We start from the raw sequence: 23,432 nt of genomic DNA on the forward strand, positions 1-23,432 counted from the left end.
TGCTCTTACATTGGAATTTTACAAACTACCATATTCACATTCACATCATAATTAGCCTATGCATGGAAAAGGAATTTGAAGCTGTTGGTAAAACTTTAAAATCCAATCCAAATAAATTGTCGTTAATTGTTATGTTATAAATACAAGTACTAGTGCAAGACGTACATATCAAAAGGTTTCTCAATTTTTAAAAATATGTGAAAGGGAAGTTCTATTTTTAAAAATCTGTTGGTGAGGGCGTGAGGTGGCTGTATAAACACTCTTCAGAAAATAATGATTTTGTGCTGAAATATATAAGAAAATAAAGTTTAAAATGGAATATAATTAAAGTAACTTTAATATTACTAATTTACGAAAGAAAATTAGTTATTTACATCTGCGTAAGGTTTTCTACGCGAAGTAAATTACGTAAAAAACGTAACGAGTAAATTTCCTTGCCAACCCTGACCACTGCTATATCTGTGACCGATTGTGAACAGTAGGAAAAAAGACGACAAATGTGTTTCTTTGAAAGGGTGCCGAGACTTGAGGGCGTATCGGGATTTTGCCAGGTGTCCCAGTGGGCCAGCCCGGCCCTGAGCTGAACCACTATGTGCCTCCACCGGGTATCGATCGAACCCAGGACCCCTTGATTACAAGGTGACGATGCTACCACTGTGCCACCGGGAATGCCTTTTCTTGACAAGAGTTGAACATATGTCCCATTTTGACCTGGGACGGTCCTGGTTTCAGAGGCATGTCTCGGTCGTGCCCTCGATATTATTTAAAAAAAAACACCATTTGTCCTGTTTTATGAAAGTCTTGGAGCTAGCTTGAAAACCAAGTATAAATTTGAAACATTTCATTAACAAAAAAAGTTGTATTGATTCATGTCTGTTCCGTTATTTGTAGAGCAGTGCATAAGCATGCCCAAGAAGTGTACATGCAGTTTCAATATGGACTTGCAACAAGAATGTAAATAAATGCATCTTGAAACAAGCTCCAAAGACAAATCTTGCATTGTGTCAGATTTTTAGGTGAATTTTATTAACAGTTCATGAAGTATAAAGCTGTTCTCATTCACTGCTCCACGAATAATAAAAACTTCTGACATTTCTGAACTTCAGCACAGCGCAAACATCAAACGCTGTTCAGAAGGGACCAGTTATACCGATATTATAATTACTCCCTTTGTCCCATAATAATTGTCCGATAGGCAAACTGTGACATTGGTGTATACAGAAGTAGAAAATTGAACACGGAAATGAGTCATACAACGTAATTACTCAAGGATCAGTACAAATTGGCCGATCAAGTATCCAAAAGAACATAAATAAAAAGTCACCATTTTGGCATACCGGACTATAATTATGGGACAGAGGGAGTAATATTTTTTGACAACGGGAGATCATATTTCATTTTATTGTATGTATCATATAAGAGATCCTTACTTTAATAGATAATAATAATACATAACAATAATTTTATAATTTGGCTTACGCAAATTTTGTAAATGGGGTAAACTGACCTCATGAAATTTCCGTACATGGACGGTCAGGATCGTACGGTTAGCAACGCTGCTCGGGCCACAGTGAAAAGTCATCTGCTCCACCCCTTCTCGGAGCATGTTTCACACACCTTTTCTGCAGCGCTGCCATTTTGAAACAACAGAGTTGAAGAAAAGTAGCGAAGGGAAAGGGAGTTGCCAGAGTTGAGTCGCAAGTGCATCCACTGTGGTAGAGTCCAAACAGTTGCAGAACTGTTGTGCCGATTAGATACGGCCATTGTCTGCATGCACAGGTTGAAAGTGCTGGCATATCTCAGCCCAGAGCTGTATACTGTATGTATAATAAAATTTATTATTTTCACTGCAACCACCAACATTCCAAACCAGAAGGTGCCATTGCCATAACAATGTAAAATATATTTGGTTGATTTAGGTGCATCCAGGCTTTATGGAAACAAGTCACTACAGCTAAAAAATTAAAGCATTTAATAACTTTGTGTACATTTTCCCGCAAAACAATATAATATAATCTCATACTACTATTTACATGTAACTCATGTGTACAAAGTTGTCTCAGCATTTATAAACTCAGTATGCAAATATATATTTGTTACGGTCATTAGTATCTTTAGTACTTGCATATTCCACCACAAAAACATGTATATTTGTTACAGTCATTAATTAGTATCTTCAGTACTTGTATATTGCACCACAAAAACATATTACAGCCATTCTTGAATTCAGAATGTGTTACTCTTTCCTATGTACAACACATGCAGCTTGGTGACCAACATCATACTTTTTGCAATGTTGTTTTGGCTTTTGTCAGACTTCCATCTTCCCTCTAAAACAAATGCAAGTTTAGGGCATTAGAATATGCACACATATTACAAGGGTCCTTCAACATTGACCGAGACAACTGTGCATAAAAAAAATTGGTGAATAGCTGGGGAGTGATAAAACTGCTGAAGGATGTACCTTCATCCATCATGAGTTTTGCGCATTCTCCCCCATGGCGCAGTGGTAGTGTCTTTGCCTTGTAATCAAGGGGTCCCGGGTTTGTTACCCGGTGGAGGCACAAGTGGTTCGGATCCCACTTTAAACTGTAGGTCCAGTCCCGATTAGCCTTACTGTGCATAAAGTGGACTTAAAACACCAACTCAAACCAACTCCCCAATATAGTTGGTGCACGCACACTAGTGTCAGTAAATATGGCTGCAAGTAGTGTGTCTGTAGCTGCAGAACAGCAATGTATAATCAAATTCTTTTTGACGGAGAATATGAAGCCAGCTGAAATTTTGAGAAGATTGCAAGCACAGTATAAGGAACAAATGCTGTCACAGACAAGAATACGAATGATGTCAACAGTTTTGTGATGAATGATAAGTGCTGACGGGGACATGCAAGGAGTTATTCATGTGGATTTTTTGGAGAAAGGGTCAGAATTAATGCTCAGTATTACTGTACATTGATGAACGGTGCAGTACGAAATGCCATTTGCAAGAAAAGACTGGGGATATCTGAAAATGTCATACTTCACCATGCTCTGCCAGGTCTCACATGGTCAATTTGACAAGAACAACTTTCACCGAAATGCACTAACAGGTTTTGCTTGATTCCCTTACAGTCTGGACTTAGCCCTCAGTGATAATCAGATTTGTTTCAGCCCTTTAAAGAGCATATGAGAGGGAAGAAATTGAAGACAGATGAGGCAATGACAAAAGATGCCCTGTAGTGGCTACAACAGCGGCCAATTTACTTCTACACTAAAGGAATCAGGTAACTGTCACAACGATGACAGTGATGCCTGGACACACACATGGTTTGAAAAACTGACAAAGTTTAGTGCATGTACGCAGGCCTGAAGTGGAAAATGTTAGCAGGGGTTGTGTTTGATCGAGTGAGTTTAGCTGCGGGGATGCTCCTATGGTTTAACATGATGACAATGAGGCAGCAGGGGTGATACCATCCACCTGCACCATGCTTCACTTCGATAAGTGCTGTTTTCTTTTCCTAGAAATAAAGTCTCAGACAAACTTGAATGACCCTTATAATGATATCTTGAATTTTGAAGTCAAAATATAGATGTTTCCCCATGATTTTTTAGGGAAACCTTTTAGTTTACAATTTAATGATGCACAAAACATATTTTGCATTTGAAGGTATTACATGGGTTTGGGAGATGAATGTGATTGAACAGGTAAAAATAGATTATGGTGAATATGGAGGAGGGAGGGAGGGAAAGAAAGAGAGTTAATTGACAGTTTTGTTTCAATACAAGCACCTTGCATAAAAGAAAAAGAAAAACATACTGAACACACTGGTGATGGACTATACAATAAAGTTTTAACTTATCTTGCATATAATGTGGAATGAACAGTGTGCTACTCACCATAAATTTATCACATTGTTGGTGGTCAAACAGTGTCAAGATTCAAAAGTTTGCAGACCAAATCATTAATTGATTTGGTTATTTTTACTTAATTTTTCTGCCACTTCTTAACTAATTGCGAAGATGAGTGATGATACAATGAAACTGATAGGGACACTAACAAAGACCCATGCAAATGCCGGGATTCAAACTCAGGACCCCTGGCATCGTAGCACGTTGTGATAACCACTCCACCACGGAGGCTGGCTTAGGGGAAATTTGAATTTTGAATTTGAATTAAAGTTTTTGGGTGCATAAGCACTTAGGCTATTTTGCACCCGTTACACTATAAGGTGTCCAGCCCCTTATCGTAACAAAAATAAAAGTGTGTCTGAAAACTAAAATTTCCTTACCTTGGTTAAAAGCTGATGCTAAAAAGGGGCACTCAGCACAAATAAGGACAAAACAGAATTATACTGGCCGGGACCAGTTGCCAGAGACTCAATACTCCGCAAAATGCAGTCCAGGGTTTAGGGCAATTCACATAGTTGTCCAATGTTAATTGGACATTATCCATTGTCTAGTGCTTTTACCTATATTTATTATGTTACGGTTCATTGCCTATTGGAATTCATGAGGAAGATCATACTTGTAAATGTGTCACAAGAAATTAGGCTTGTTAAGTTGCAGTCTCAAGTTTTCAGTATTTTTGACCATTTACAGCACTTACAGATTAATGGAGAATGTACTTGTTCACTTCAGCAATGTTGAGAATGTCATAAAAGTAATGAATGGCTTTATGTGACACAATTTATCACATTATGACACCATTACCAACTCTGTATGATATGTTCTGCAGTCATTATACACTGTATTTTGAATTCCTCCTTGCAAAATGACTTACCATACAATAACAAATTTATTGGAAAGAAATTTGCATGTTATACCATTATGTTTCAGTTTATATTATATAGGATTATCGTGAGTGCCTGGTGCTAACAGATGCAGTGGTATCAATGACCTTACTGTTGCACAAATTTTGCTGGTGATGGTGTTATCCCTCCTGCAAGTGAATTTCATGCTTGAGTGTGATTGCAGTGCTGATGGTACTTTCAGATGTTTGTTAGGTTGGGAGTGTTGGGGTAAATGCTGTTAGAATTTCCACTTGTTTTGTGCATATTTTAAATATATACATGTACATCTTTATGTGTATTTCTTGATGATGATTTCTTTGTTATGAGTGTTGGTTTGGTTTGGTACCATTAGCTTTTACACATTTTTTTAGTGTGCATACAACTTGTTATAACAAATAAAAAAGGTGAAAGAATTCCAGGGTACAAGAAAGATTTCTATTACATGGGCCTCATTGAAGGACTTAATATCTTTGTTATTTGTGATTTCCACACCTTAAAATAAATTTTAGGTTATACGAGGGTCACTATTTATATTTTGAGCCTAACAATGAAAAAACAGGAATTTGGCATTGAAAACTGCTTTATTGTTTTTCGAAGTATTCTCCTTTATGGTCAATACACTTTTGCATTCGTTCGAACCATTTGTCAAAGCAGTTTTTCCAATCTTCTTGAGACACTTCCATAATATGGTTTTTGAACGCATCAACGGCATCTTCCGCCGACGAAAATCGTTGTCCACGCAATTTATTCTTGACATTCGGGAACAAGAAGAAGTCATTGGGTGCCAAATCAGGACTGTACGGCGGATGACTCATCAATTCGATTTTTTGACTGTTCATAAAGTCGGTTGTTAGACGAGATGTGTGACAGCTGGCATTGTCTTGATGAAGAATGATCCGACGGCGTTTGTTTGTTTTCCGTATTTGACCGAAGACCTCTGGCAAACAAATTGTTGTGTACCATTCAGAGTTGACCGTTCTACGTTCCTCTAAAGGCACAGTTGCCACATGACCAGTTTTCCCGAAAAAACAGGCGACCATTTGTTTCGATGTGCTTCGAGCACGAACAACTTTTGTTGGATTGGGTTCATCTTGAAACACCCATACAGTCGACTGCTGTTTACGTTCCGGCTCATATGCATATATCCATGATTCGTCACCTGTTACAATCTTATATACGTCTTCTGAAGCACCACGATTGTATTTATTGAGCATTTGTTTGCACCAATTGACGCGAGCGTCTTTTTGAGTTTTTGTCAAATTGTGTGGGATCCAACGAGAACATACCTTTCTCACAGCTAAATGATCATGTAATATTTTATATATGCTGGTGGAACTAATGCCTATGGTTGCCTCAATCTCACAGTATGTCACATGACGATCTTGCAGTATTAGGTTTTGCACAGCATCAATGTTTTCTTGAACAACAACTGATTTTGGACGACCTTCGCGAATCTCGTCGGTGAGCGAATGGAGGCCACGATTAAATTCGTTATACCAGCGTTTCACAGTGGCAAAAGATGGGGCTTCATCGCCAAATGTGGAAGTAATTTGGATATTTCAAAAGCCTTTGACAAAATAAACCATGCTCTTCTTATTCACAAATTACGAACTAGATTTAACATACACGGCAAATTTCTCTCCTTAATCCAGGATTATTTACACTCACGGACACAGCGTGTCACCCTTTCAGGCGCCTCTTCTGATTTTCTTCCTGTCCTGTCTGGGGTACCACAAGGGAGCGTCTTGGGCCCTCTCTTGTTCATCCTATACATGGACGATCTCCCTCAAAGACTTTCCTCATTTCCTGTCAATTTACTCATGTTTGCTGACGACTGTAAACTTTTCAAAGAAATCTCAACTACGCAAGATGCTGTGATTCTCCAGAATGCTCTTTCCGAACTTGTCACATGGTGTAACCAGTGGAATCTACAACTCAACCCACAGAAATGTTCCTCCCTCACAGTCTCTTTAAAAAAGAAAAAATACATTCTCATTATGTTCTTGAAAACAATTATATTACTACAGTTGCGGCCCAAAAAGATCTAGGTGTTATCATAGATGAAAAGCTGAACTTTAAGGAACACATCGCAGCTACAACTAAAAGTGCAATGCGCCTCTTAGGCCTCCTGTACAGATTCACTGAAATTGATACTCCAACTTCTCTTAGCCTGTTTTTCAAGTCATTCATTTCTCCGATTCTCGAATACTGTTCTCCAGTCTGGGCCATGGCTTCCAATACAAATCTTTCTAGCATGGATTCCGTCCTCAGCTTCTTTACCGCCATTGTTCGTCATAGAATTCCTTCTTTGCGGCATCTTCAGAAACCTGACATCCTGACTACTTTGAACATTCAGTTACTGCAGACCCGACGTGATATGGCCGATATGAATTTTTTCTATAAAATCATCAATGGGAAATTAAGATCTGAATCTCTTCTTACAGAATTCAACTTCAGAGTTCCCTCTCGATCGACCCGAAACACTGAATTGTTCCACACCTCCACAGCTAGGCTCTCTCTTATACAGCGCGCTCTATTCCACAGGCTGCCCCAGTTCTACAATAATTTACCCATAAACATAGACATTTTTGCCCCTGAAAGCATTTTCCGATCTTCCCTAAAAATGAATATGTAAATCTTTGTTTCCTTGTTTATGCCTTATGTTTATATTTAACTTTTCTTGTTTTTACCTTAAACCACCTTGACTTGTTCTTGTTATTTGTTAGAGTTTTCAGTGTAAAATGGCCTTAAAAGTGCTGTATCTGAAACTTTGAATAAATAAATAAATAAATAAATAAGTTGATCGATGCACTCTTGTCTTGATAATCCACGTCGAAAATCATAAAAAATCATCGCACGAAAATGTTCACGAGTTAATTCAATTTTATTGTTGTCGCGCAATCTCCAAGGCAACATAAACAACACAAATCAAGCTATTGACAAAACATTTGAAGTACGTTATGGTCAATAATGCCAGACGATTCCGTGCAAACGTCAAATCGCACCTAACTTCAATCAGTGTTGCCAAGGCTCAAAATATAAATAGTGACCCTCGTATAAACACCAAAATTCTAATTGAAAATCTAAACACCACCTTTAAAGAAATGAATTTAGTTTTCAAGAGGGTACACTCAGTCACGCTCCTTGTACTTTTTAAAACAAATTGTCTATGTCTTTTAATAAATATGCCTAAAATAGTACACTTTGTTTCTAATGCTAATACAACGACACAACTCTGTATTATCTTTGCACATCATAGCATGTTTTTATTTTCCATATTTGCACAAATATTAGGTTTTGACTCATATTTTACATACTTTAGATATTTTTACATATTATTTCCATATTTCAGAATATTTCTCAACATATACTCCATATTCGTGTAATAACTACATGTCCCTGTGTGATCGAAAGAGTTGGGTGACTTTCTTTGGCATAACTGACAAACTTGAAATACACTCCCATTACTTCTTGCGATATTGAACACAGTTTTACTTATTATAAATCCATTTTAAGGGACAACAGAAGGAAATTAACATTCGAACACTTACAACAAAATTTTGTTATTCATTGTTTTGGAAACAGAAAATGAAAAAAAAAAACGTGTGTTGTTTTACAATCAATGTCATTGTAAGCGTACTGTAGTTTATGTAGCTCGTGTAGTGTTTTATATTATTGAAAAGGTAAATATTTACAATTTTAAGTCCATATTTTGGTGAAAATAACTAAATATGTATTTACATATTTAGTACATTTTTACTACATATAAATCCGTTCCCTGGTAATAATACTTTTTTAAACTATTTAAATATATGTGCAAATAGACATGCAGTGGAATTATGTAATGCAGAGTAGTAGGCAAATATATACAGTAAAGATTATAATCCAATGTTTATAGTACAATGCAAAGCAGGTGTACATCAAAAAATTTGAAACTACTGCCAGGGTTGGTAATCAAATTGCCTACTAACAAAATGTACATGGGCAATAAGAAAGAAAAAAACTTACCCAGTCCTGTCGTTGATTGCAGATATACTTGCTTTCAACACATGAGTATTACATGTTTCCTCCATTGCAATGTCTTTCTTGTATGTTCCTGTGCTGCCTGTAAGAAAAATTTAACCACATTAATTATATTTTGAAGAGTTACACATAAAATGTATAAATTCAAATACTGTTCAATGTACTTATGAAGTGATACACACTTTAGAACTCTGATCAAATGGCTGGTTGACTTGACCTCAGACCAGCAGCTAGCACGCCAGGCAGAGAGAGTGCTTGGAAACGTTGCCCTCTTGCACCTACAAATTTACGGCATCCTTTTAGAAATTTTTTTCTAACACGGATCAGTTCCTTTTCCGAAATTGTTTCGATTTCTAAATTTTTCTAAAAGCTTTTTTGTAAAAGCTTGGTAGTTGCTCACCACAACAAACAACTTGGAAATGTCTGTTTGTTGTACAAGGCACCGGAGGGATTATTGAGGAGTATGTTCCAATCGTGCTGCAACGTCATCTAATTTCTCCTCCGTAAGCACACGCCATTTTAACCCTTCACTTTGTATCAAGAACAGATGCTGTTTCCTTAAATTTGTTCATAAGTATTTAAACACACACTCTGCGTGGAACGGGAACATTTGGGAATTATGCTGAAAAATGCCTTCTAACTTCCCTACAAAAAATTGTAATGACATACGAGTTGTACATAGAAATTCGTTGTTTTAAACGGTATGTATAGCACGACATTAATAGACTGCAGAAAAGCACCAGTAATACGTAAACTAAAACAAAACTATCTGAAACACCTTAACACTTCACAAACACCAGCTTTCTGGATACTGAAGCACTGACACGTCCGGTGGCAAATCAGTGTCCAGCTGTGGGTCTAAATGCCAGCATTTGCTCACTGGCAAAGTCAACTGTGAGACTCACTGTAGGACAACTATGAGTCTACTTTATCAGATAAAACACATCAGAACCCATACAAAAAAAAGAAGTAAAGTATCATTAAAATATGATTCTGGTGTAAAATGTGGCTACAGAAAAGCCAGGAATAAATGTGGATTCCCCTAACCCATACAAAAAAGAAAAAAAAAACTGTGGTGCAACAGCCCGTGAGGGCTAGGCCTTCCCTACCGACTGCCAGTCAACCAGTTATGGGGTGACATGTGGTCAGGATAACAAACCTCCATTCGGTGCTGTTGATTTCCATGAACGGATTACGCTACTCATTTCTAGTTCCTCAATTTCCTCACGATGGCGGGTGGCCACCGGTCCCATACACAGGTCGAAATCTCAGGAGAAAAGTTGTTACGCATCCTCCAGGAGACTCGAACCTGTCTGCATCCTGTAGTCACAGACCAAAGCATGATGACTTAGACTGCATGGCCACGGACTCCTAACCCATATAGCCAGGGTGTAAATTAATGGTTGATGAAAGAATGGTTACTGAGGCCCCACCCCCTCATTACACAGAGTAATCAATACCCACATAAACTCAGGATAAAAGTCTCAAGATGAACCTACAACAGTACGAACTTCTGAGATTTTTCAAAGTTTTGAAAAATCTTGGAAGAGCTTTCATGAAAATAAAAATGTTGATCTTGAAAAGATTTTAAAATTACAAATCCTACTCTGCTGCATATATTATGAATAGGGCTAGGATTTTGATGCAAATGCATCTTTCTTTTGGTAAGGCAGAAACGTTGCATAAGTAAATAGGAATGTGTCTTACACATAAGTGAATAAATTGGGATGCCTTTGTTAGGGCATTTTTTTGCATTTCTTAACCCTTTTTGGAGTAAAGGTCATTTTTTAAACTTTTTAAGTCATTTTTCGGCTTTTTAAAATTCATATTATGCATTTTTCTACATTTTGGTGAAAAAGGGGCATTTTACATGCAAATGTAATCCTTTGAAGGAGAGTGGTTCCCGACTCTTGTCTCATTGTTTTCAGAGCAGTTCTGAACTACTGTGTTTGAAGAAACAAAGAAATTCTGTGCAGTATTGTTGATACAAGCTGTTGTGTAACAATTCAGCTCAAACAATGTGATTTCCCCCTCTATCAGTAAATACATTGTCGCCGAATGGATTATTATTCAAAAACAAGGGGTACAAAGTTCTGTGCTCTGTATCAGACATTTTGTCAGGGAAACAATTTGCACTCCATGGAATTGAAAGTGACTTAACAGCAATTGATATTGTTCATTTCAAGTAAAGTTCATTGGAAATCGAGAGAAGTTTTCCCATGTACAAGGCTCTCTTGTCCGACAACCGACATCATTCAATTTTTAAAAATTTACATATGATTTTCATTGTGTACTGCAACTCAGTACTTAAAGTGTAAAAGATGACAAAAAGTGAACTTTCTTACTTCTGCTACCATACGCAATGAACATGTGATAGATACTGTAACGTTAATTTGTAATTTGAATTTCTCTTGGTAGTTTATAAATTTGTTCTACAAATCTTTCAGAATTTTTAGGTCATTTTTCTAAGTTTATAGGGCATTTTCTTGCATTTATTAGGTCATAAATGCATTTTTTAAAGGTCATTTTTTGGCAATTTTGAGGTCATCAAAATCCTAGCCCTAATTATGAATCAATCAAAGAAGCTTTAAATTAGGATTTTCAGTAACATATGAGATGTTGAGAGCACAAGTGCCATAACTCACTTTCATGGAAATGGAGTTACATGTGTAGCTATGAAGTATCAACATTTCAGTGACAGAAGTATCCCCTCTCCTAAGTTTCAAATTCTTGCTCATAGAGGCACCACTATGTTTGTGATACAACAACAGCTGAACATAATACTAAGTTATTTAAATGAGCCTTTTTCTCAAACTGTCTTGAATGGATTTACACCACTTGTGCTTCCTCATATAATGAAAGCAATGTTTTAACACATGAAATTATAGAAAGGTTTCATTAGAAGGTGGGGATATTCAGTTTGAAGGAATGCCAAATCTGGCCAACCTACATTACACTTGGAATACAACAATGATTAGTGAAGCGATCAACTGACATTTTTAATGCTGCATGACCCTCCAGTTAATTGTAACAATACAAATAAAAATTGAAATAATTATTTAGCCTAAACACATAATTCCACTGGTAAAAACACTTGCACTAAAAACTGCATAATTCAAGGTGGCCACTCTAGGGCCATGATAAAATTCAAGTATAATTCCTGGTTTTCAAGGCGAACTTTCCAAAAATTTAAGGCCGTACTAAAGGCAATTTTGTGGTAATTTTTCAATAACAGATGGCAGCACCGTTTGCCATGACAACCGAGGGCCATGTTGCCAGATCTCCACGTAATCAAGGTAGATACATACAGGTTGGTCGATTAGGGTACTCCTTGATGGGATATGACGTCACGTTGGTTAGCAGACTTTATTGAAAAATCTAAGTAGATGTGGAGCAACGTAATTGTTTATCATGAGATTTTAGTTGTATGGTCTTATTGGAAAAAAAAATACAACAATTTTTCAGCAATGCAAGATAGTAATAGTAATATAAAATCCCTTGTATTGTATTATGAATTTCTTTTAATATTTCGAAAGCAGAAGAAAACATACAAAGATAGCTGTAGTTAATTCAAACACGAAATGCATAAAGTAAGAAGAGTAATTGAAATAATTGAAAACATTTTGCAATTACGTTTGAAGCGAATGCTGCATTGACTGTAGAATTCACTTTATATGACAGTACTTGAACATATTTATATCTTTTATCGGTGATGTTAGCAGATTTTCTTCATAAATTTGCAGAATTTCAGTGAACAACTTGTAAATATTATAAATATTAGCGCTCTCTAACGATCCTCAATATTTTATCCTTCAAGTGAATAAACATGTAATTCTGCACTCTTATTTTTACTGAGTTAATATCGCGATTTTGAAAGAAAAATGTCAGAAGAATCCTGGATACACAATAGAAGACATATTTGTTATTTTTATAATAGTTCAATATTAAATACAGTTTTGTAGCGCATATAATTTATTTGCATGTCATGTCACCACACAATGTCCTGTTTCATAGTTCTTTACGGATTTGGTCTATTCTGGTTTTCAGTTCTGCAGCTGATGTAGAATCTTTGGAAGTATCAGTAACATTTTCAAGTAACAGTAACTGTAAACTACTTACGTTATGAAATTAGTAATTGTAATCAGTTATTTTTCCACCTAACTAGTAAGTTGTACAATTACTTTCCTGCATGGAAAGAAATATTAAATGAACCAAATGTTCTCAAAGAATGGGTAAATTGACGATTATTAAAGCCGCCCCCGTGGCGGAGTGGTTAGCACATCGCGCTACAACGCCAGGGGTTTCGGGTTCGAATCATGGCCTAAGCATGGATGTTTGTGAGTGTCCATTCATCATATCCACTCATCATCGTAAACTAGCCAAAAGTGGCAAACAGCGAAGTAAAATAAAGCAAATCAATCAATCAATCAATTGATGATTATTAAAATCTCGAGACCATGAGGACAATTTTGTATTTTTTTCGTCAAGAGCCAGGATGTAGGATATCCCAAGTTTATTTGTATTAGAACACTTACCATGTAAGACTACACGTACATAATCTCCAACAATTCTCATGGACACACAATAATTTTATAGTTCAACAAAAATTCTAAAAAATATTTGGTTTGCTCAACAAAATGAAATAAAATGTTAATCGTCATTGCTTTGTAACAGAAGTTTACTGTGAATTTTATTGCCTCAATGTTTGTACATGAAATGTAAGAAATAAGTTATAATTTCACGAAACTTAATACTTAGCATTTAGTGGTCATCGGTGGTGAAAAGGACATCGTGCTTGCAACTCATGATCCGAACAACGTCTTACGAGATGAAACAAATCTATTAGCGTAAAGTAACTGTAATAATAACTATGTCAAGTACTTTCTAAAGAACAGTAATAACAGTAATTATATGCGAATTACTTTCTCAAGTGATTAACTCGGAGTTACTTCTAAAGAGTAACTATTCAAACACTGCTGATATATCATCGAGTTCAGCAACATATTGGTATGAATTGCGAGGGAAGTTGAGCCTCCCCCTTGGCAAAGTGGTAACGTAATCGCCTTGTAATACAGGAGTCCCAGGTTCGATTGACGGTGAATGTACACCGATCGTCAAATAAAAATGGGACAACTAGATCCTGAAAGTCTCCCTTCTCTGCAATGTTTCTTGTGTGTTGTCTAAATCTACGGCGATGAGTGAATTGTAATAGCAAATTTTCAATGGCAAGTTCTGTCACTGCCGTTGAGTTAGGCAACACACATAACGCATTGCAGGTATTTCAGAATATAGGTGTCCCATTTTTATTGCCGGTGACTGTATATAGTGGTTTGGATCTTACTTTAAACTGTAGGCCCAGTCCCAATTAGCGTTTCTGTGTATAAAGAAGATTTAAAAAACGTATTTCGAGGGAAGATACAATACAGTAATAAATACCATTAGAATAGAAGTTCAATAGCTTACAAAATAATTGTTTACAGGGACTACTAAAACTAGATTTTCGGGATATATAAAATCATATTTACGTTGTTGTTTCAATGCATATTTATTATTTTTCTTTATCGTACCCTGCAAAACATTATTGCGTTCTCTGAGAGCAGTGTTGGCGATTGGGTTCCAAAACTGGGAGAGGGCAAGGACACTTTTATTTCCATTGGTAGATGAGGTTTTGTATAGTATTGGGGTAAAAGTAGGGCCATCGGCCCCTCCCCCTAATTGCCGCCACTGTCTGAGATATATATGCTTTTTCCAAATCATCACCGTATTCAGGAAGAAATTTATTTTCTTAGGATTTTTGAAAATACCTCTAAAAATTTAAACTTGCAAGAATATCAATGAATTCGTACCAATGCTTGACAGGCAAGACAAGTAAGTCACACCCCTGGCACTGTTTTTTTTTCTCCTGTTTCCCCTAATATACAATTTCCAATTGATGACCACTTGCTATCAGATATTATTAAGGCTTGAAAAATAATTTCTTGAGCATATTTTGGACACTTGATTTCTAGTAAATCATCACCATTCAATCAAGTGTCTACGCTAGCAAGCAAAAATGTATGTACTCTTCCATGTAAAGTTCAAACAGTCCACTTTGTTGATTTACAGTATATTCCGTAGAAGCTTATACACCAACTGCCATGGTACGCAACTGCCATTGTCGGTCAAACCTATTGTCCTTTTGTACAAATTTCAATAGTGCTCTTTACTATTGGTAGAAGACACTTCGATTAGTTTTTCAAATGCTCATCTGCAAAAGGAACAAATAAAAATTGTTTTAACATCGTATATGAGACTATGAACTTACAAAACATGTTTAAAAAATATTGATATTACATAGTTACAACCTTAGACAAGTTGAGTTAATAATGGAACTTACAGATGTTGAGTTAATGGATTTGAAAATAATGGATCCAATTGGCACTATAATGCTTAAAGATATCATCCTGTTATTAAAGGGCAGTTTGGTTCAAGATATGAGCTCACTTCAATGATCTAACTTTATAATGAATGTTAAATATGATGAGCCTAAAACAGAAATTGGCAAAATAATTGTTAGAAATATTTTCATAGTAGAGTGATGATTGCAACGCTATATGGAGTGAGGTTCCTCCAGGTTCGAATCCTGGTTTCATGTATGTATTTAATGATTATCTTTGTTCCAATCATCCATTTTATCAAATCATTATTCATCATCATTGTAAAATAACTGAAATACATTATGAAATGGAAATTCAGTTCCTACTATATTTTTATTTGAATTATTATAGTAGACCAGCCAAGAAGCAAAAAAGCTTAAAAAACATTTATCTGCATGGAATGTTAATAATAGGTATCCATGCAAAATCAATCAGTCATAGGTCTGAGAGAAAATCTAGTCAAGCTTCAAACTCACTGGTATTCGAAGTAAAATATTTGGTACAAACGGCTACTGAAATCCAATCTGATATTGAACCAAATATACGTAGCATAATCAGGACAAATTATGATTTCTATTAAGTTCTGTGTCATCCACAATTAAATTATTGTCCTTGTACTTGCAAGTATGGGAACATTTATCAATACCGGTACTCATTTGGAAATTCTCAGTAAACATACACACTTGTGTTCGATAGACGGTAAGATTTTAGTCTCATAACTGTTAGGGTGTACTTTTACACTTTAAATATATACAGCATCAAGTTATTGGACGAAATTCACTCTCATTATGAGCCATCCTAAATAATAAAAGGACAAGAAAACAGAAGAGCTTCATACAGTTTACAAAACCGGTTTTCTGATGTGTTTCTGTAAAGGAAGATAACAGAACTGTGTCCGAAACTTGCAAATATTCAGGGATCTCACATTACATCTATTCGAATCAAACCTAACTTAGCCTGACCTACTTAATACATATGAATATTTGCGAGCTGCTTCAAAAATAAAAAGAGAAAAACTCTTGTAGAAAATAGGTCAGCAAGTACTCGTTTCAACCATGTACAAGGGCAAAGTAAAAAACATTTAAACAAACTACTGATTTGTAATAAAAATTCCGATGTTGTACATGTGAATAGCACGAGTTTCGTAGGTTTGGAAATTAACTTACAGGAATGAAAATAGAGCATTTTATGCAATATATAATGATATCAGATATAATCTATATTAAGCTACGTATATTTTATGCTATAGTAATGATCTCAAAACGGTAGTTATTACGATTATTCCTAACGTAAAATATAACATTCTATTCTGATTTTACATTTACAAAGAATTATCAACTTCGTTTGGAAGTTAAAAAAGTCATGCAGTGTCAAGCGATATTCTCGCCGATATTACATCAGAAGATATTTATTCAACATGTAAATAAATTATACATTTTGCCTATATTTCAAACATTTTGCCTTTGATGGATAATATTCAGCAACAAGCAATTAAATATTAAGAATTACCTTCGAGCTTGTTCAGATTTTTAACATCCTCCATGGAATATTTCTTCCCTTGTTCTCGTATCTGTACGGAATTCGATATCCTCTGGTAGCTTGGTTTGATTTTCACTCTTTCAAGAACGTGCATTGATCATATAGTTAGAAAGCACGGAGTGAAATCTTGGCAACAGTGTATGCTAAAATCTGCACCACGGAGTATATTGCGACGAAACGCCACTTCAAAAGTTTTAATGATAAGCACTACTCTCTGAAGGTACGAAATGTTTTCATTTTTTCACATAGTATTCCAGATGCTTGCGGGAAGAACATGAGATCTTTGTTTCACCACGAAATCTTCCATACTAGTTATAAAAGAAAGAAAATGCACCGGTATTAACAAAACTACCACTTCAGCGCCATCTGTGCGCAGCAGTTTGAACATGACGGATACCTTATATTTTCTGTTATTTACTTAAATCTCCTCAATCGTAACAAAATTATAAGGTTCACATGTTCTAGTGAATAAAACAACCTTTTGTATAGGAAAATTTCTTCCTTACCGAATCTATATTAGTTGTGCGGTTACCCTTAGAAAATTGGGTCTATGCTTTAGCATGGCTTTAGAACCCCCTTAAGGGTACACACAGATACTTTCTCTATTTCAACTTTACATACTACCCTGTCTCATCAGCGCCCCACCCCCACATAAATATATTAACAATATAAAGGTTTGTATGATTCCATTGTATCCAAAAATTCTAATTCAATTCAATTAAAATTATATATATATATATTTCCACACTATTTAAAATATTCAATTTAAGGTGCAGAGTTTACATTTGCCATTTCACAAACTCAAGACTGGAAATACATCTACAAACACAAGTCTCAAATGTTACAGAATATACTAATTACAAAAAAATGTTAATTGTATAAGGATTTCAAACTCAAATTTACCTAATCAAATTCAAGATATCTTATTTTGCAATAATCTTCCCTCTGTCAGATAGATTGTTCCGCAAAGGACACAACAAAGTAAAAGCATTGAGAGAATTCTGCTTTATTTTCCACACAGCTTCCTTTTTTCTTCCTCGATAAATATAAAACCTAAACTGTTAAAAACTTGCCTCGGGACATTAGTAAATGTATGAATTAATTTGGATTAATAAAAGTTGCAATTTTTCACGTCTACAGAGAAAAATTCAAATAGAATTCACGCATAATTCCCGGAGCCAATAATTTGCACATAATCCCCGGTGAGTAGCCACCCTGTAATTATTTGTTCAATATCACTACTGTTCTAACATAAATCCAGTTGTAATATATTTTCCAGTTTAGAAGGGTGATAAGGAAAAACCGTAAACACAGAGTGCTGTGTCCCATGTTGCAATTACAGAGTGACAATTAATGAACTACATGAAATAAAACAGTGATAATTTCTGAACGGTTCACGTGATGACGTCCAAACTGCGTGGCTGGCCACAGGGCATGATGGGAATTCGTATGTGTATGCGCACGCAACGTGTTGATGTCGGCCATTTGCAAGTGAAAATGTCACAGTCAGGAGTATTTTGGGGACCGCATTCTGGCTCTGGGGTACCCAGAGGCCACTGGAAGGGGACTCGCTTGGCCACCATATTCCCCGGATCTGAACACATGTGACTCATTTTTGTGGGGCTATGTTAAGGACAAGGTGTACAGAAATAACCCCAAAACCATTGCCGAGCTGAAAACTGCCATTCAGGAGGTCATCGACAGCATCGATGTTTCGACACTTCAGCGGATCAAGCTGAATTTTGCTGTTCGTCTGCCCCACATCATTGCCAGAGATGGCAGACATATCGAACATATCATAATCTAAATCCGAATGTCTGTAGTGCCGTTTACATGTGCAATAGAGTTTGTGTACTACGTGGTTTGTTACTAATTTCCGTTTTATTTCATAAAGTTTATTAATTGTCACCCTGTAAGTTGTAATTAAATGCCAAGTCATGAAATAGACGGCTGGGCAGAATTGTGCTGGTGCCACATATGAAAAAAAGCACAGCCAGAGTAGAACAAAAGTCGCTGGTTCCTGCACACTGTGGCAACGTCAACCGGGCTGCGTTGCCTTGTTCGAACATTAGACTGATCTCTCTTCGGGGCATACAGTTTTCATTCCTGACCTTTTGAGCAAATACTATCAGTTTTTTTTTCACATGGATTACCAAGACCAACTCTACAAGATCTTTCATTCTCTTTTACCTCCAGACACATGAGGTAGTGCTCCGATGTGGCAACAGTACGAACTTCTGCCACCTGCTAATGTAATTGCCATGCGTTTCTTATATTTCAGAAGCATAACACAACATCTTGTAATTTCTCATTTTTTATTTTGAAAGATGCTAGATCTTGATCATTAACTTACGTAACCATATATGTATGTGTGTTTTGCCTAGTAGGGCATATCTTCCATTTCTGTAATTTCCTTGATTATGCGCACAAATTGTGCATTGTCAATAAACGCACTAATAAAATAATACATAACAATACCTAGGTATAATAAAACATAACATGCTAATTGCATTTTCACATCATGTTATATTCAGGAGTGTTCACAAGTATAATAGAAAAGCTGTCAGTTGCAATGATGGATGAAAGGTAGAGTATGATTTGTCTATTTAACACATGTTATAATCTGTAATATTTGCTTGAGGCAATGCTATGTACAAATTAGAGTGTTCATGGGACACAGAAAAGTTCATTAACGGTTGTGGTATACAAAAGCCCCCTTTGCCTCTACATTTACCAACATTTTGGTTAACACTTTACTATACCGGAGACGGATTTCTTCAAATTTACAGGAGAAAGTACTTACGCAAATCATTTTCTGTAGTGTTGTTGATGTTCAAGAATGTAGTTTTGATCCATTTTAATGCGAATGCATGTGATTTTCTACGAAAATCTACTTTCGATGCCCTATTGCTGCTGCCGCCATTTGCTTTATGCATGTCATCGAGAAAAAACGATGTTGTTCGTATATGCTAAATTGAACGAAAGGAGTGCTAATGGAACCTAACCTAACCTAGTAGGCATACCTCATCCCCGTGATGGTTTGTGGGGCTAACTCTTTGTCAAAAATTCAACTTTTTTTGGTTAAAAAATTTCGTGAAAGGTTTTTAATTTTTTTTTAAATTTAGGTATTTTTCGTTAGAAATTCATTATTTCATCTAAAGAAATGTTCCGCAATGCAGAATAGTACATTAGCAATGTAAAAAATTGTGAAATATATCATTGATAGGTGTCTCCGGTATAGTAAAGTAGTACCAACATTTTTTACTATCAAGGGTATACTAGGCCCTCTAAAAATTACAAAATCATATCTATTTCTCAATTAGATCATTCTTTATGTTTACACGAAAGTGGTTTTAATGTATGATTCTGTGATAATTAGTGGAATAACACAAAAATTGAAGTACCTCAAGGCGGGGGGAGGGTCCATCACTATCATTAGTTGAAGAGAAGTATGCCCTCCCACAAACATGTGCACACACACACATGATGAACCAGTTTTGAACATTAAACATGCATCAGAAAAATCTAATCTACACAACATGTACCATATCAGTGTGGTGTTGGTTTATGACCGTCAACATAAAAGTTCCTAGTTGCTTTGGGAAGCTGCAGCTCCATTCCTTCCAACTCTTTTGTAAGTATAATTTGGCAACCTAACCTCGAGTTTTCTTTCAGAAATGGAGCCAAGTCCAACAAATCTTCTTCCTTTTCATCTGCAGAAGGCAACTTATCCAAAAAATCACTAGGCACATACACATGACAAGTTGTACACGCTAACGATGCTTCACATGCACCTTCCATATCTATTTCGTATCTATGTGCTAAATACAACGCATTGTCACCAACTTTTCCTCGTACAGGTATCCGATTTCCATCCTTGTCTATGTAAGTAATATTTACTACTTCGTCCTCAGACTTGGGATCCTTCATCTCATACTCGCCATGAGAAACACTAGCACTTAGATGAATTTGTTTTTTAGGAGTTGTTCTTAGTAACACGGGTGATACAAGACAATTCCGGCACTGCCATGCTTTTCTAAATATATTAAGTGCGGTTTTCGACCACATACTCATAGCACTAAACCTTAAACAGGGTGCTGCCATTGTTGTTGTGGTCACGTGGTTCCTGCTATCACATATTCGTATTTTTTATACAGCAAGCTAGGCCATCGCCATTACGCTCTGGATAGCACAGGGTACTGCATGCCAAAGAAAGCTTGCAAATCTCTATGCTAATTGTATATTATATGTTCAGTGAACATTTATTGGCTTGTATGTACGGATCGGGGGGATAAAATCGAATCCCGATGCCGTCCTTGGCCCGACTTTTCGGGATGCCGAAGAGTCGGGAAATTCCTATTAATTCAGTTTACAGTTTTTATTCCAGAAATGCATAAACAATAGCTTGAGAGCAGTGGCGTGCGGTGATAAATCAGGCAGGGGAACAGGTCACCTGCACTTGCTCCCCATCGCATGGGTGTCTTAATATAATACAATAGATCAAGTAAAATTCAACCCTTATTGAAATGTCAGAAGTGACAAACATGAGGCACGTTAAAATTATATGACAATAATAATTTTAAAGCAAATGTGATATAATATAAAGAAAACATTAAAAATAAAATTGTTGATGCGCAACAAAGAAAAATTTGATAATATAAATTTATGAGTCATCAGAGAAAGAAAATAATATTTTGTCGTGACCTGTTTCATCTCTTTATTCGTAGATTAAGTTGACGTTTTTTCATAGAGTTGAGTATTCTTGTAATTCAAACTTTCTCAATCCAATAATGGCACACAGATGGTTGAGTTTTTCATGACGTTCGCTAGATTAGTCAGGGTGGCTACTGTAGGACCATAGTAAAATTCAAGTATAATTCCCGGTTTTCAAAGCGAACTTTACAAAAATTCAAGCAAATGTTTTCTCTATTTCAAACTAAGATTTTACAGTCTCTCACCACCCACACACATACACACAAACAAATACTTATATTAACAATATATGGTTTGTGCGATTCCAATGAATCCAATAATTCTAATTCACTTGGACGGTACATATATATAATTTAAGGTGCGGAGTTTACATTTGTCATTTCACATAGCTACTCGGCAGTGGCGTGCCCAAGGGGGGGTTGGTAGAGGTTATACCCCCCCTTTGGCCCAATATTCCTAAAAAAAGAACGTCAATGGTAGGAAAATATGACAAAATGAGGGCGGACTACCGAGAAAAAGTATAGCTAACCCCTCCCTTACAAAAATCCTTGGCACGCCACTGCTACTCGGGACTATAAATACATCTACAAACACAAGTCACATATGTTACGGGAAATAGTAATCTACGAAAAATTGTTAATTCTATAAGAATTTTAAATTTACCTAATCAACTTCAAGATATTTTATCTTGCAATAATCTTCAGTCTATCAGATGGATTGTTCTTCAAAGAACACTAACAAAGCAAATGGATTGAGAGAATTCTGTTTTATTTTCCACGCATCTTTATTTACCTTCCTCAATAAAAATAAAACCTAAACTGTGAAAAACTTGTTTCAGGTCATTAATAAATATGTATAAATTCAATGGAATTGGGATTTTAAAAAGTTGCAATTTTTCATGTCTACAGAGACAATTTCAAGCAGAATTCACGCACAATTCCCGGAGACAATAATTCACGCATAATTCCCGGAATTCAAGAAATTCCCGGTGAGTGGCCACCCTGTTAGTAGAAGTTGTTAATGTGACAAAACCCGACCTGTTCCAGACTCCCTTCTCAGGATTAAACAAGGACAACAATATAATTTGCCACTGGAAGAATATTCAGTTAATAATTTACAGAGTTGTAGTAACTCGTTTGAAAATGCTCTGTGTATGATTTCGTTTTAGTTTTTAATTCAGTTAGAATATGTGTTGGTTTGTTGTATTTTCTGCAAAGTTGAATGAACTAAAGGCTTTCGTCCTCAGCCGGTCGATCATACAACACTCGCAACATTCGCTTCTTGTCCTGCCACTGCATGCCTTGAAACTTTGGTCTTGGGGTTGGTGGAACAGGTGGATGTGAGCTGTTCCCTCGGAAGCTATTTCTCAGCGTTAGCCAAGGCATTTAGCAGACGCTTAGACTGTAGAAGATTTTTCCAGTTCGTTATGAATGTCAGACACAAGTTCTCAACGAGATTAGGAAGTTATAGACTTTCTACACTCAAATGTATCACTTGTGACGCGATTAAACTTCAGCACATAGCAAAAACTGGAAGAAAAGCGAATCCGCAATATCTCTCTGAGGGAACAGCTAGAGTGTTCAGCTTCCGTGGTGCCGTGGGGATAGTTTACCTTCGGGCGTGGTCGGAATTACTCGGCTTGAGACAGTAGAGGGCATGATACTAAGAGACCATGGTAGAGCATGGGGTGAGAACCATGATGCGTTGGGGGTAGATGACGTCAACAAACGTCCAGCCACGGTGAAAGATTTTCTTCAGTGTTACTTTTGGAAACGTTGATTTCGAGAGAAAAGTGTTCTTATTATGTTAATATAAATAATTTAAATAGCCCAAAAGCGCAGTAAGTAGGAGGGAACAGCCTGTTCCCTCTGTTCCATGGAGGGACCGCCACTGCTTGAGAGGGACATCGTATGTAGATTTCGAGGTTTTCGCTTTTAGAACATTTAACGTCCCGAATACTCAACTTCCAA

General features: G+C 36.3%; 1 protein-coding gene across 2 annotated transcripts; it reads right to left on the minus strand.

Annotated features, from left to right (window-relative positions):
• Positions 1 to 1,949: 1,949 nt before the first annotated feature.
• On the minus strand, positions 1,950 to 20,858 carry Fdx1 (Adrenodoxin-like protein 1, mitochondrial Ferredoxin 1). 2 transcript variants are annotated; one of them, XM_083140701.1, is made up of 3 exons: positions 20,295 to 20,858; positions 8,780 to 8,876; positions 1,950 to 2,330 (listed from the first exon to the last, which is right to left on the minus strand). In XM_083140701.1, the coding sequence occupies exon 1, from the start codon at positions 20,851 to 20,853 to the stop codon at positions 20,299 to 20,301; it is 555 nt and encodes a 184-aa protein (XP_082996827.1). In that variant the 5' UTR covers positions 20,854 to 20,858; the 3' UTR covers positions 1,950 to 2,330; positions 8,780 to 8,876; positions 20,295 to 20,298. The 2 variants fall into 2 exon arrangements, with proteins under 2 accessions (XP_082996827.1, XP_082996834.1); XM_083140708.1 differs by having other exon boundaries at positions 20,289 to 20,858.
• Between the last annotated feature and the right edge of the window lie 2,574 nt (positions 20,859 to 23,432).

This window comes from Lepisma saccharinum, chromosome 1, assembly GCF_977018435.1.
Source record: "Lepisma saccharinum chromosome 1, izLepSacc3.1, whole genome shotgun sequence".
Lineage (NCBI taxonomy): Eukaryota > Metazoa > Arthropoda > Insecta > Zygentoma > Lepismatidae > Lepisma > Lepisma saccharinum.